At 41.5% G+C, this 15,106-nt stretch overlaps 1 protein-coding gene across 12 annotated transcripts in view; it reads left to right on the forward strand.

Annotated features, from left to right (window-relative positions):
- The window catches only part of PPP4R4 (protein phosphatase 4 regulatory subunit 4), a 104,691-nt gene that overhangs the window by 46,208 nt on the left and 43,377 nt on the right, over positions 1-15,106 (forward strand). For 11 of the 12 annotated variants that reach the window (XM_070065569.1, XM_070065576.1, XM_070065572.1 and 8 more), the window contains 3 exons: positions 8,802-8,949; positions 9,421-9,494; positions 14,619-14,725. In XM_070065569.1, the coding sequence (XP_069921670.1) occupies positions 8,802-8,949; positions 9,421-9,494; positions 14,619-14,725 (329 nt within the window). Of the gene's footprint in view, positions 1-158; positions 5,695-5,798; positions 6,905-8,801; positions 8,950-9,420; positions 9,495-14,618; positions 14,726-15,106 lie in introns of those variants that run through there. The other variant, XM_070065578.1, reaches the window with a different exon arrangement.

Here is a 15,106-nt window from a genome sequence, read left to right on the forward strand (position 1 = left end):
TATTGGATGCAGATGCCCCAAGTGACATTTTTACTGCTGTGCCAAATGCCCACCTCATGAAAATATCTTTTAGAGATGAACACAGAGTCTTTTTTTTTTTTTTAGTTCGAGAGGCAGAGAAGATTGAAATCATCCAAATTGAAATAAAAAGATAAAAACAACTGGAAAAACCAGAGTTCACCCAAGGCAGACAGACACTACCCTCCCATCTACCAGTTCACCCCCTACATGCTGCTGATAGCCAGAGCTGGGCCCAGCTGGAGCCACGAGCCAAGACCTCAATCCAGGTCGCCCATGTGGGTGGCAGGAACTCAATTACGTGAGTCATAACTGCTGGTTCCTAGGTCCACTCTCAGAGGAAGCTGGAGTCAGGAGCTGGAGCGCATGGAACCCAGGCTCTCAGGTGCGGACACAAGTATAACTGATGTCTCACCTACTGGGCTAATGCCCAGCCTGGGAAACCTTGTTTTAGACAAACAGATTGAGAGAACAATTGCACCTGAGCTGTACTTCAAGAAGCAGAAAAGGAAGTTCTTTAAGAGGAAGTAATATGATAGCAGACGGAAATCTGGATTGACAAATGAATCAGGAACACCAGGACATAATGACAGTTCTGTAGAAATTCTGGAAATTGGAAGAGGCAGCAAGAAATTCCCGAGTCCTTCTGGGAGGCCCAGCATTGCCTGGATCTCCAAATGGGGAACAGACACTGCTAAGAAAACTATGGCACGTGTCCTTGCTGAATTAGATACAACACGTCTTCCAATAAAGGGCAAGTCCAGTCTAGACTTGCATCCAAAGTGCAGGAAAGCAACAGAGAAATCAAAGCGTCTGCACTGGTGTTGGCACTGTGGCATGGCCAGTTAAGCTGCTGCCTGCGATGCTGGCATCCCATATAGGCAACAATTCAGGTCCCAGCTGTTCCACTTTTTTTTTTTTTTTTTTTTTAAATTTATTTGAGAGGTAGAGTTACAGACAGTGAGAGGGAGGTCTTCCGTCCATTGGTTCACTCTCCAAATGGCTGCAACGGCTGGAGCTGCACCGATCCGAAGCCAGGAGCCAGGTGTTTCTTCTGGGTCTCCCACGCAGGTGGAGGGGCCTAAGGACTCAGGCCATCTTCTACTGCTTTCCCAGGCCATAGCAGAGAGCTGGATTGGAAGAAGAGCAGCCAGGACTAGAACCAGCTTGCATGTGGGATGCAGGCGCTGCAGGAGGAGGATTAAACTACTGCACCATGGATTAACCTACTGCACCGGCCCCCAGCTGTTCCACTTTCAATCCAGCTCCCTGCTAATGTACCTAGGAAAGCCTGGAGGGTGGTCTAGATGGTTGGGACCCTGCTCCCACGTGGAAGACCCGGAAAAAGTTCCTGGATTCTGGCTTCGGCTTCACCCAGCACTGGCCATTGTGGCCATTTAGGGAGTGAACCAGTTGATGGAAGACCTCTTCTCTCTCTCATTCTTTCTCTCTCTCTGAAACTCTGTCCTTCAAATAAATTAAAAAATCTTTAAAGAAGGCATCTACATTACAGAGAAAGAATAAATAAAAAAAGAAACCACCAAAACAACAACAAAAACTCCAACAAGATTACATGATCTTCCATGTAGGAGTTTATGAAAGAGACAATATTAAAACTACCAAATGAGTATAGAAAGTTGGAGGATATAAGCTGAATATATAAAAATCAATTATCTGTCTACATTATCAAAAACAAACGGTTGAAAATTGAATTTTAAACTATCACACTAGCATTAAAGTATATAATAGTTGATATGCAGAGCTTATACACTGAAAAGTACAGAACATTCCTGGGAGAAGAGAACCAAGTAAATGGAAATATATGAATGTATTATGTTCATGGATCAGAAGAATCAACACTGTTAAGATATGAGTGATCCTCAAATCAAACTCTATATAAAAATTTCTGAAGTTTTAATTGTTTATTTTGTGGTAGGACAAGCTGATTCCAAAATCCACATGAAGATGTAAAGAACCTAGAATAGCTTTGGAAAAACAGAAACAAAATTGGAGGCCTTGCACTTTCTGATTTGAAGACATAATACACAGCTATAGCAACTTAGATTATATGACACTGGTGTAAAGACAGACTTAAGAACTGGGGAAAAGGGTCTGTACTTCACACCATATAAAAAATGAACTCAAAGTAGATCATAAATCTATAGTGTCACAAACTAAAATGGTGAAAACTTCTAGAAGAAACAGGAAAGAAAAACTGTGTGACTTTGGATTAGGCGAAGATTTCTTCTGTGTGATGCTAAAAGCATGATCTGTAGAAGAAAATTGAGTAAATTTGACTCTTGAGAGAATGAAAAGACGAGAAAGAATGGGAGAAAATATTTGTAAATCACCTATCTGATAAAGGACATGTGTTCAGAATATCTTATGTATATTGGCCATCCACAAATCTTTGGTGAAATGCTATTCACATTTTTGATCATTGTAAAAAGCCCTCAAAACTCAGTAATAAACAACTCAATTTTTTAAAATGAGCAAAAATGTGAATAGCATTTCACCAAAGAAGATTTGTACATTGTCAGTTAACATAAGATGTTTAGCATCATTAGTTATTAGAGAAATGCAAATAAACATGCTATACACCTGTTAGAATATCTATACTAAGAAAAAACTGCCCATGCCAGGCATTGGCAAGAATGTGGAACAACTTGAACTCTCATACGCTGCTGATAGCAATGTGAAATGGTACAACCATGGTGGAAAATTGTTTCTCAGAAATTTAAATATACACCTATTGTATCATTCAGCCATTTCACTTCTGAGAATTAAGAAAAATTGAAGCATATATTCATACAAAGCCTTGCATTTGAATGTTCATCTCAAGTTTATTTGTAATAAGAACCCAGGTAACTATCAACAGATGATGGGTAAATAAATTTTTGTATAGCTGTTCAGTGGGATGATATTTTGGATATATTCTGGGTCTAAGCCCTGTTTTGATTTATGTGTTGAAATAACTTCCTTCATTGTTTTAAATAACTTCCTTCATGTTTTAAATTTTCTTTGCTAAACAGAATGATTGGACTTTATTTTGTAAACCAATCTCATGCTCTATTTTGTTTATTTTTCATATTTAAATAATTTTTAAAAATTTAACTGATGATTGTATGTATTTATGAGATACCATGTGATACTCTATTTTTTAAAAAAAGATTTATTTATTTAAAAGGCAGAGTTACAGAGAGAGAGAGATCGATCTTTCATCTACTGGCTCACTCCCCTCATGGCCACAATGGCCGGGGCTGGGCCAAGCTGAAGCCAGGAGACAGGAGCCTTCAGTTCTCCCACATGGGTGCAGAGACCCAAAGACTTGGGCCATCTTCTGTTGCTTTCCCACGTGCATTGCAGGGAACTGGATCAGAAGTGGAGCAGCCAGGACGAGAACTGGTGCCCATTTGTGATGGTGCTGTTGCAGGCGGCAGCTTAATCCATTACACCACAGTGCAGGCCCCGGGACACTCTCTTTTGATTAGAACATACCCATTTATATTTAATGTAGTCACATGTCATTTTACTACCATCTTTACTTTTCCTTTCTCAGTTGCTGTGTGTTCCTCTTTCTCATTTCCATTTTGGAATTAGGTAGTTCTATCATTCTCCCTCCTGCTCGTCCTCTTAGTTTAGAAGTTATGTACTCTTCTTTGTTAGTAACATTAGACATTACAAGAAATGCTATCAAACTTCAATGTTCTTTGGTATTTTTACCCTTTCCTTAGTTTTATATGACTTATTTAGGTCTTATAGGTCATTTAGGTCATTTAGGTTTATTTAGATTTACCCACATATTTATTGTTGTTGAAGATAATATTTTTATTTGGGATTATTTTTCCTTCTGGAAGGAGGCCCTTTAATATTTTCTTTAGTACAAGTCTGCTGTGACAATTCCATTTTTTTTGGGCTGAAAATGTTTTGCACTCATTGATAACCTTACTCATTGTTGGGTCTCCAGCACCCAGCACAAAGTGCCTTGAACATAAGGAAATGAGTAGTTTTGAACCCTTGATTGATTTATAATCAGCAGGAGTCACTTACGGGAGAGAACCAGACCTCTGACTTTTTTTTTCCTTTAGTTTCTCTGAAAACTCAGCAAGATATGGGTACTTAATACATAATGTGAATGAAGTTAAAATTATATTGACTTCTGAATGAGATTCTCGTCTGGCTACTTTAGAGAGTTTAGGATAGATGCTCTAGTTGTTTACCAAAACGTGCTAGACTTTCTATTGCTATTCTTTTTCCAAGGAAAGAGTTTGTACTTTTTAAGAAAAAATTTAACTAAATGTAATCATAATGTGATCATTTTAAATGATTATTTGTTATCACATCTATTAAACAGATTTGCTAAGCCCATACTTTCTTTGCAACGTTTGAAAATGCTGCTTACTTACATTTTATGCCTAAATCATGAACTTACCCATGATCCTAATTTACTGTATGTAGAAATGACATAGCAGAATAATCCAACTAGATACTCAGTTTCAAAACTGTGGTCTCGCATCTGTGGGTTTGTTTTCATGTCCTGGTGACCTTTACGTGGGAGGATATTTCATTGCACGATTACAACAGTAGTTACTGTTGGCATTGCTATCTCCTTAATGTAGTGAGATCTTCGGGATATTTGTTTGTGTACCTCCTCATGAACCTTGTGTTTAGTCACTGAAACCAGATTTACAGAAGTGTAGAGCACATTCCTTTGTTATCCCTGTTTGCTGTTTTCTCCTTTCCTTTCCCTCTCAGATTTTAATTTCCAGGCCCTCTGTGAGCTCTCCCCGCCTTTTATTTGGGTGTGAAATGTGACCATCAGGGATAGGGAAAAGGAGATATCACAGTGAACTGTTAAAGAAGTCTAAGAGTTAGCATGTGTCAGTTATTTGAGTTAAAGTCTTTTATAAGTGTTGCAATTTTAAAGTGAAAAAAAACCTGTTCACTATTATTGTTAATCCCTGGAAATTCCTACATTTTTACCCTTAGTCCCCCAGATATTTGATATATCCTAGATCTTTAATATTTAAATCCCTATTATTTTATTTCAAAGTAATCTATGATATTACCTCTCAAACTACACAAAGAATACACTGTCATTTTAGAGTTCTTTACCTCCCCTGAGCACTCTCACAGTAAATGTACTTTCCAGTAAGGTTAGTGTCAGAATGGGTCACTAAAATATTTGCTCTCTTGGAATAAGCCCACGCCTCACTGCTGCTTCTGTAGGCTGTGTCTTGTGAAGAGAAGCGTCTTCTCATGGGTACAACACAAAGTTGTTGGAGACAGAACTGTTGTCCGCTCTGCAAGGCATGGATTGCATTGTTTTACAAAATGTTTTTTTATTTTTTTGGTATCATTCATGCTAACTAAAGAATGAATTTAGGCGCAGAAGTGTCTGGCCCACCTTGCTTCCTTGAAAGGGAAATTGGAAGTGTACCATTAACTCATTTCTCAGCTGTCTCATTTCGTGTTTGAAGAATACGAGTTGGGATGCCAGCCTTCACAGTAGCAGTCAGAGGAGTGGTCACTGGCGCTAAGGCCTGCACTTCAGCCATAGAGGAATTCACCTTTCAGTGTCTTCCAAGGCCCATGAGGATGCACGCTTATTTATCCAGAGAGTGTGCATCTCACTAATGTTTGTGCAGAGGTGTGGCTGTGGAAGAGCATTTACTGGTAAGTATCAAGCTCCTACTGAATTATGTTTGTGAAGTATGTTTAGAAATCCATTGATTTGTAGCAGTGATAAAATCTCTTAGTCTGTGCTGGTTTCTTAACAGTGGACAGTCCCAGAGGCTGAAGTCAGCACAAGAAGAGAAAAAGCCAAATCCTGATAAGACTTGAGGATTTTTCGAAAATTAGATGCAAAATAGTTGGGGCAAATGTCGCTGCGGGAGTCAAGGCTAAGTATCACAGGAAGAAGATATGACACTGGAGAGCTTCTCGTGTTCTTCTTTTGCATAAAGCTTGCATATGTTCAAAGCCCAGGACCTTAATGCCATTGAGCGGGGCTTAATTACAGCTCTTGGAACGTAAACCGCAGACCCACGTGAACTGGAGTGTACATTGTGGCCCTCAGAATTTCTTATTTCTTTGCAAAGTCCTTTCTGTTTCTAAATAAAAGCTGTGTTCTCTGAAACCTGGGAGTGATGTATATTGGCCACGTCGAATCTTTCAAAAGCATTTTCCAGCTCCAGTATCGTTAGTGTGGAACAAATGTGTTTTGGGAATGGTGTGTGGGAGGGGTTGATCTAAGAGACCAATCGCGGCCTCCACTTTCTGTCTTAATGCTCCTTCTCTTTTTCTCTCAGCCATGACCTCAAGATATGTCATTGTCTGTTGGCTGAAAAACCTTGTAAAATAACAGTTGTGCCTGTGATACAAAAGATTAGGACAAAGCCAAACCAAACCTCCAGCTTTGTATGTAATAGGCTTTCCAGGAGTTAAGCCTAACACAGAAACATGTGCCACAGCCAGGGCACGTGGCCGGATCTCCCACACGGCCACGTGCAGGGTGAATGGCTGTCCAGATTCCGTGAGGGAGAGTCCAGGGCCTTGCAGGGCTTTGACTGTGCAGGCCAGGGTTAAGTCTTGGGGTTATGAGCTGGTTACGAGCTCGCTGGCCTTCAGGGAACTCTGTCACTGCTCTGAGTCTGTTTCTCCTGCTGTGGGGGGTACTGCGTCACTTCCCAGCGTGATGACAGACAGTGGCATCACTGTGCTGAATCAAAGCGCCTGGAGTTTGCTGCAGGTCACGGTTACGGACATGCTGGGGTAGAAGAAGGCGGGACCATCTCCCTGTGGATGTGATGGAGAGAGGGTTGAGGTTGCTTTTCTATCTGATCCTTGATTCCCTTCTGTCTAATTCTTCAGGACCCACCTCCAGGTATCTTGAAACACATTTTAGATTGTGTGGAAATGTGCGTGAAGGGAGAGAGCATCAAAAGCAGGAACTTAGGTGGAAGGGGGAGAGTCACCCGGTGGCTGCCTCCCCGAGTGCCTGCCCTGAACGTGTGCCAGGAGGCCAGGACAGCCGTTCCTGCAGTCGGGAAGCTCAGATCCGGTCCTGGAGACGGACTGAACGAATGACTGGGCTGTGCGCTGGTGACGGTGATGAGCCAACCTAAAGAGGGGTGGCGGGAGCTAGGATCAGGAGTGAGTCTCCGTTTAGAACGGAGCCATCAGGGAAGCGCTCATTGAAAAGGTGGTGATCTTTGTGTAGAGGTGAGAAAGAGGTCAGGGAGCCAGCCCTGTGGAAGAATGGGGAAAGATGGGCTTGAAAACCAGTCGGTAAGAACTTAGAAGGACTTGACTTTGCCTTTGAGATGGAAAGCCAGTGGAGGTTCTGAGCTGAAAAGTGACATGATCTGGCTTTCTGTAAGAATCCTTTGATGGCTGTATAGTGAATAGATGGTAGAGGCAATGGCAGAACCAAGGACCAGCTGTTGGAATGCTGCCAGCTGAGATGATGGTGACTAGGAGCAAGATGGCAGCAGCGGAGGTGCCCAGTGGCCAGATTCTGGATCCGTGTTGAAGGTAGCTCCTTCAGGATTTGCTGATCTTATGACGGTGGTAAGTAAGGGCTTGCGAGGGGTTAAGGGTGACTCCAGAGGTTAGGCTGAGCAGCCGGAAGAGCAGAGCTGCCACTTAACTCATTTCTTGAGGGGAGGAAGACTGGAGAAGCAACAGGTTTGTGAAGAGCTAGTCAGGTTGTGAATGCGATGGAATTCCTACTAGGTGGCCCTAGGGCTGTGAAGAGAGGAGACAGTGGATTGCAGGGGTCCTTGTTTAAATGCCCATTTGCACAGCAAGTTGGTAAGTCATTCAAGTTCTGTTTGAATCATTTAAATCTCTATGAAGATGGTGCCGTAACCACGTTTTATACATTGCACTAGGAAATAATGCAGAAAGATTAGTTTTCCTAGGATATGAAACTCAGTTTTATGATTATGAGTTCCATGTTTTTCTGCTAATTTTACCATATTGCTTATAAAATAGGCATACAAGGAAAATTCCAGTGACTTCCACAGTTGAAAAAAATGCCTTATGCTGCCTTTATACTACCCATATATGCATGTGTGTGCGTGCACACACACACACACACTCTTCCAGAGAAGATTAGGCAGTATCTTTGATGAGGTTTATAAAGATAGCTTTTTGACTGGTGAAAACTAATATTCTGCTGCAGTCTTTAATTTTGAATATGCATTTTCAAAATTCTTTAATGATAAATAGAGATGGCATTAATAAAATTAATTTTAAATAAAATTCATATATTTAAAAAGAGTTTACTTTTTAGTAATTTGCATCCTGAGCAGTTATTTAAAGGGGAAAATAGGTTTTCACACTCCTAAGCCCATCCCTTTTTATAGTAGAGTACATAATGTTTATTTTTTGAAGCAGAAATACAAGTAATGAAAACACATGTGATTGAGTTTTGACATTATTACTCTAGGTAGGATGACAAATTGTACAGTGCCAATAGCAAAATAGAAATTGAGATCTGTTAAAACTGTTTGTTGTTTATAGGCTTATGTACTGCTTATGGTTTTTATTCAGTAAAGCAACAGAATGGTGTTTATAAATTTTAATTTGAATTTTATGTGATGTGATGAGTGAAATGATCAGGAGCAGATTAACGCAGTTCTCTTAAGAAGAAGAAGTACGTGTGTTTAAAGCTCATATGTAGTGATTTTGTAGACTGTGTTTCTGTAACCATGGATTTAAGCCTTACGATGTCTGTTCTCTTGGCTGTGTAACTAGCAAACTCTCTGATCACACAGGAAGTGCTCCACGTTGCGGGAGTGGAAATGCAGCTAGCGGCTGCCGTGTCATTTCTGACCATTCTGCAGGAAGAATCAGTGTCAGTTCATGCGTACGCCCACTCTTTCCTGCAAGTCATCCTGCTGCATCTGGAGCACAGGGACACAGGTCAGGGCCTGGCGTGCTTCCTTCTGCGTTGGGTCGTGGTCCTGGGGAGGTGCGTGGGGCTGCTTGCGTCCTGTTGGTCTGAAGGTAGCCGAGTGAGACCGTGCTGACAACGCTCGGAAGGCTTCAGATAGTCATGCTGTCTCCTTTACAAAAAAAAAAAAAACACAACTCAGTGTCTGTAAAGGCTGAAGTTTAGCTTATGACTATGTCCTTAGAATTTTTTCTGTTTTCCCACTTGTGGTTCTAGTATTATTATACAGTTAGAAAGCTTAACTTAAAGATACCCCTGATATTTTTAAAAACATAAAATTTTCTAGGTGTTAGCTAAAACAAAAAGCAGAAAATCTTCTTAGAATAATAATACAAATCATTGTTCTCATTTTGTCATTAAATGTTATTGTGACTATCAGTGACTGGTTTGAACCTGAATTTGTGAGATTTAATTGAGCATGTTATATTTTTGCCAATCAGGTGTCAGCAATGCGTGGCTGGAAACCCTTCTGTCTATGATAGAAGTATTGCCAAAAGAAACCCTCAGGCATGAGGTAACGTCTACCCCCTCCTACCCCCACCCCACCAATAAGTAAATCTATGGATTTTTTTTTGTCAAAATTCTTTTTATAAAAGTACTGCTCAATATCACAAGCTTTTAGGGAATACATTAATGAAAACCACTATGAGATATTGCCTCATTACAGTTAGAATGGCAACACTTACATACTACTGGTGGGGATGCAAATGAGTCCGTCCATATGAAGAAAAATGTGGAGGTTCCTCATAAAACTCCAAGTAGATCTAGGATGTGGCCCAGCTGTCCGGCGTCTGGGTACATGTCCCGAGGAAGTGAAGCCAGCATATCAAAGCTACACCTGCCTGACCTCCCTTGCTTAGTGCAACACTGTTCCTGGTAGCCAAGTCATGGACTCAACCCAGCTATCCATCAGTAGATGAACGCAAGAAAGGAATGTGGTGGCCGGTGCCGTGGCTCAATAGGCCAATCCTCCGCCTGTGGTGCCGGCACACCGGGTTCTAGTCCCGGTCGGGGCGCCGGATTCTGTCCCGGTTGCTCCTCTTCCAGTCCAGCTCTCTGCTGTGGCCTGGGAGGGCAGTGGAGGATGGCCCAAGTGCTTGGGCCCTGCACCCGCATGGGAGACCAGGAGGAAGGAAGCACCTGGCTCCCGGCTTCAGATCAGCGTGGTGTGCTGGCCATAGCGGCTATTTGGGGGATGAACCAATGGAAGGAAGCCCTTTCTCTCTCTCTCACTGTCCACTCTGCCTGTCAGAAAAAGAAAAAAAGAAGGGAATGTGGTAAAATACACAATTGAGTATGATTCAGCCATAAACAGCATGAAATCCTGACATTTGTAGCAAAATGCGTGGAGGTCATTACGTTTTGTAAATAGGCCAGACACATCCAGGCAAGTACTGCATGTACTCTCACGTGGAAGTTTGAAAAAAAGGTCACCTGAACTTAGAACAGCGATTACTAGAGAGTGGGACGGGAAGGGTGAGTCGGGGAGGGTCAGATAGAAGTAGTGACTCCAGTGTGCCACAGCATGGCGGGTAGCCATAGCTCACAGCACTGTGTTAGGCTCTGTATGAAGACCGGAAGAGAGGATCTGGTAGCTCCAAACACCAAGGGAGGATGAGAAAAATGGGAAAGCAGGTTGCCTGGTTGGATCGTTTTATGCTGTGTGCATGTGTTGAAATATTGCACTGTACCCCATAAAAACCTACAAGTATATGTTAATGATTTTTTAAAGTTTTTTAAAATAAAGGAATAAAGTTGTTTTCCATTCTGAAAGCAATGCATGCTCCTTGTGGAAAATTTGAGTAATATAGAAAATGGAAAGAAGAACAATAATTTATAGTGTTAATGCACTTGTCCTCTTGATTCTGATATGTAGCCCTTCAGGGTTTCCTTATACGTGGTGGCTGCTCGCCAGATTAGTGATCATATTTGAATTTACATTTGGTTGTTTTTCACTGGGCATAGTTTTCCTGTATTCTTCTAAACTCATTTTTTAGTAGATGTAAAATATTTTGCTTGTTAAACATTCAAGCCTGTTTTCAGGTTGAAATCTTGCTGTAAAACTAAGACACTAATGAACTCTATAGAACTTTTCCTGTTTTTCAGGAAATTTCTTTATCTGTAACATCCCTAAAAAATGGAATTACTTGGGGCCGGCACTGTGGCTCACTTGGTTAATCCTCAGCCTGGGGCACAGGCCCAGGTTCTAGTCCGTTACTCCTCTTCCTGTCCAGCTCTCTGCTGTGGCCTGGAAGGGCAGTGGAGGATGGCCCAGGTGCTTGGGCCCCTGTACCCGTGTGGGAAACCAGGAGGAGGCACCTGTCTTTTAGCTCTGGCCGTTGTGGCCATTGGAGGGGTGAACCATCGGATGGAAGACCTTTCTCTCTGTCTCTCTCTCTCACTGTCTGTAACTCTACTTGTCAAATAAATAAATAAAAAATATTTTTAAAAAAATGGAATTACTGAGTCAGAGAGCGTTGATGTTCTTGAGGTCTTGACTAAGAATATGTGAAAATGTTGTTTCTCTTTTCTTAGCAACAGTGTTCCAATTAAATTTTAATGGGCCACAGATGAAGTTGCATTTTAATGGGAATTTTGAAATTATTATGCTTTAGAATATTTTCCCATGTATTTATATCAGTTCTACTTACTCCTTTGGAATTGTCTGGTCCTTTCTTTTATACACTATTTATTTGTCACTTATCCCTTAAAGTTGTCAATCCTTTGTTATCCTTGCAAAAATATCTTTCTAATTTGTTGTTTGTCTTTTGATTTTTAACATTTTTTAGTATATCCTTCTTTAAAAATTATAGGTAAAGGCCGGCGCCGTGGCTCACTAGGCTAATCCTCCACCTGCGGCACCAGCACACCGGGTTCTAGTCCCGGTCAGGGCGCCGGATTCTGTCCCGGTTGCCCCTCTTCCAGTCCAGCTCTCTGCTGTGGCCCGGGAGGGCAGTGGAGGATGGCCCAAGTGCTTGGGCCCTGCACCCCATGGGAGACCAGGAGAAGCACCTGGCTCCTGGCTTCGGATCAGTCCGGTGTGCCAGCTGCAGCGCGCTGGCCGCGGTGGCCATTGGAGGGTGAACCAACGGCAAAGGAGACCTTTCTCTCTGTCTCTCTCTCTCACTGTCCACTCTGCCTGTCCAAAAAAAAAAAAAAATTGTACATAAACTGTGATGAGAGAATAGGAAAAATGGAAAGGAAATTTATCCTTTAATGAAACACTTTTCAGTCTTTGAATATTATCCATATATATATGTGTATATATATATATATTTATTTTTAAATATGTCATGGTTGAAAAAATAGTCATCAGTCAGTACAGTGTCCTCAGCTGAGTAAAAGCCTTTCTTTGCCCTTATGCAGTTTACAGTTTTAGCCCAATGCCAAGATGCTTGCTTGAAAATTTGTATAGCTGTGAGAATGTTTGTGTATTTGATGCCAAGTACTTAGATGTTTACACAGATTTAATGTTGAGTATAATGTAGACATACTATTTATATTTTTGAAAAATGCAGTAGAACACAGTTTTTACTCTAGAATGCTATATTTTACTTAATGTGATTTTTTAGATTTTGAATATATGTTTTCATTTATTCAAATCTTTTACCTTTAAATTTTATTTGTTGCAGCTAGTGTTGTGGTGCAGTTATGATGATCCAAGTACTTGGGTTTCTGCCATCCACGTGGGAGGCACTGATGAAGGTCCTGGCTCCTGACTTTGTTCTGGCCCGGCCCTGGCCATTGCATCCATCTGAGGAGTGAACCAGCAGATAGGATCTTCCTGTCTGTCTCTGTTTGTCACTCTGCCTTTCAAATAAGTAAATAAATAAATCTTTAAATAATCATATTTGTCATGATGCATCCAGTAGTTTCAGCTACCTTTTGTTGATAGGAAACAAACTAGTTTGCTTTTAAAGTAGTAGAATTTTAGAACGTGAAGGGACCTCAGTATGAAATATTCTAATTTCTATGGTAAGGAGCTAAAAAACCTGGCAATGAGAAATAGCAAGGTTGCTTAGGTGGACGAAAGAGGTAGGACTAAAGCCGGCGCCGCGGCTCACTAGGCTAATCCTCCGCCGTGCGGCACCAGCACACCGGGTTCTAGTCCCGGTCGGGGCACCGGATTCTGTCCTGGTTGCCCCTCTTCCAGGCCAGCTCTCTGCTGTGGCCCGGGAGTGCAGTGGAGGATGGCCCAAGTGCTTGGGCCCTGCACCCCATGGGAGACCAGGATAAGTACCTGGCTCCTGCCATCGGATTGGTGTGGTGTGCTGGCCGCAGTGCGCCGGCCGCGGTGGCCATTGGTGGGTGAACCAATGGCAAAAGGAAGTCACTGTCCACTCTGCCTATCAAAAAAAAAAAAAAAAAAAAAGAGGTAGGACTAGAGTCATGGTCTGATCTTCATCGCTCTTCAGTCTTTCAGTGCTGTTGTGTTTTTGAGTGCCTTCCATACAAATGATACAATATCAGACTCAGGTTGTTGTTTTCAAATGTCAATATTTTACCCAATGTAATTTGCTTTTAGCTATAATGTTTTCCATCCCATTAGGAAAAATATAAACATTTATATGGAATAAAAAACAACTTCCAGAGTATCTAGTTGTTAATTTGCTTTTCATTTTTGAAAATGTATATTTCAAAATTAAGTGCATACAGACCATTGCAGAATTCATCATAAGTTTTTCTTCAATTTTTTAAAAAGAATTTATTTATTTGAAAGTCAAAGTGACAGGGGTGGGAGACACACACACACACACACATACATACACATACACATACACACAGATTGAGAAAGAGAGAGAAACAGAGATCTTCCACTGGTTCGCTCCTCAGATGCCTGCTACAGCCAGGGCTGGGCCAGACCAAAGCCAGGGTTCAGGCTTCTCATGTGGATGGCAGGAAACCAAGCACTTGAGCCATCAGCTGCTGATTCCTCCCGCCTGCATTAATAGGAAGCAGGATCAGAAGCAGAGAGGCCAGGACTTGAACTAGGTGCTCCCACATGGGATGTGCGTGTCCCAGGCAGGTTTTTTTTTTTTAATAAATTTATTTATTTATTTGAGGGGCAGAGTTACAGAGAGAGAGAGAGAGAGAGAGAGAGAGAGGGAGAGACAGAGAGACAAGTCTTCCATCCCTGGTTCACTCCTCAATTGTCCACAACTGCTGGAGCTGGGCCCATCTGAAGCCAGGAGCCAGGAACTTCTTCCGGGTCCCCCAAGCAGGTGTAGGGGCCAAGCACTTGGGCCACCTTCTGCCGCTTTCCCAGGCCACAGCAGAGAGCTGGATTGGAAGGAACAGCTGGGACTAGAACCAGCGCCCACAAGGAGGCTTAGCCCACTACGCCGCAGTGCTGGCCCCTGTAAGCAGTGGTTTAGCCTACTGTACCACAACATTCGCCCCTACTTCATCTTTTTGTTCCTGTTTGTCTTGAATTCCTAATATATCAACATCTTGACCTTAATAATCCAGAAGACTAAACAAAGTGATCCAGGTCACGAATATCCACGCGCCTGAAATTGTAATTCAGGCTCTTTAAAAGCATTTGGAGCATTAAAATATTCCTGGAAAGAAATAGCTGACATTTATGGCAAGAATGTGTAAAATTTTGTAACTTGTTCTCTGATTGTTTTCTCTTTAGATTTTGAATCCACTGGTTTCCAAGGCACAACTTTCTCAAACAGTCCAGTCTCGTTTAGTTAGTTGTAAAATTTTAGGAAAATTGACCAACAAATTTGATGCCCACACGTGAGTATTTGTATATGGTTTTTGGTCTATTTCCTATTTTTAAATATATAATTACTGTGTAATTAACAATTGGATTTGCATTAATCCATGCTGCACACGAGTTTAGCTATTTTAACTTTATGGAATTCTCAGATAGAAGTTAACTTATCAAGATGCATTTCTTCTCAGCCTCATGGCTTTTCAGCATTAATAAGGTTATATTTTTTTACTTCCCATCTTAGTTTTCTCCATCCCCACCCAGTGTACTTTTACAGATAAACTAGGATTATCTTATAGACTTTCCAAATTGATAAAAATGGCATGAAGGTAGAATTCCTTCTTTATATTATTGTTATAAGTTCATTATTTTGAATCACTTATCTTTTTGAGGTTTTATGGAGC

Source organism: Oryctolagus cuniculus, chromosome 20 (genome assembly GCF_964237555.1).
Source record: "Oryctolagus cuniculus chromosome 20, mOryCun1.1, whole genome shotgun sequence".
NCBI classification, from domain to species: domain Eukaryota; kingdom Metazoa; phylum Chordata; class Mammalia; order Lagomorpha; family Leporidae; genus Oryctolagus; species Oryctolagus cuniculus.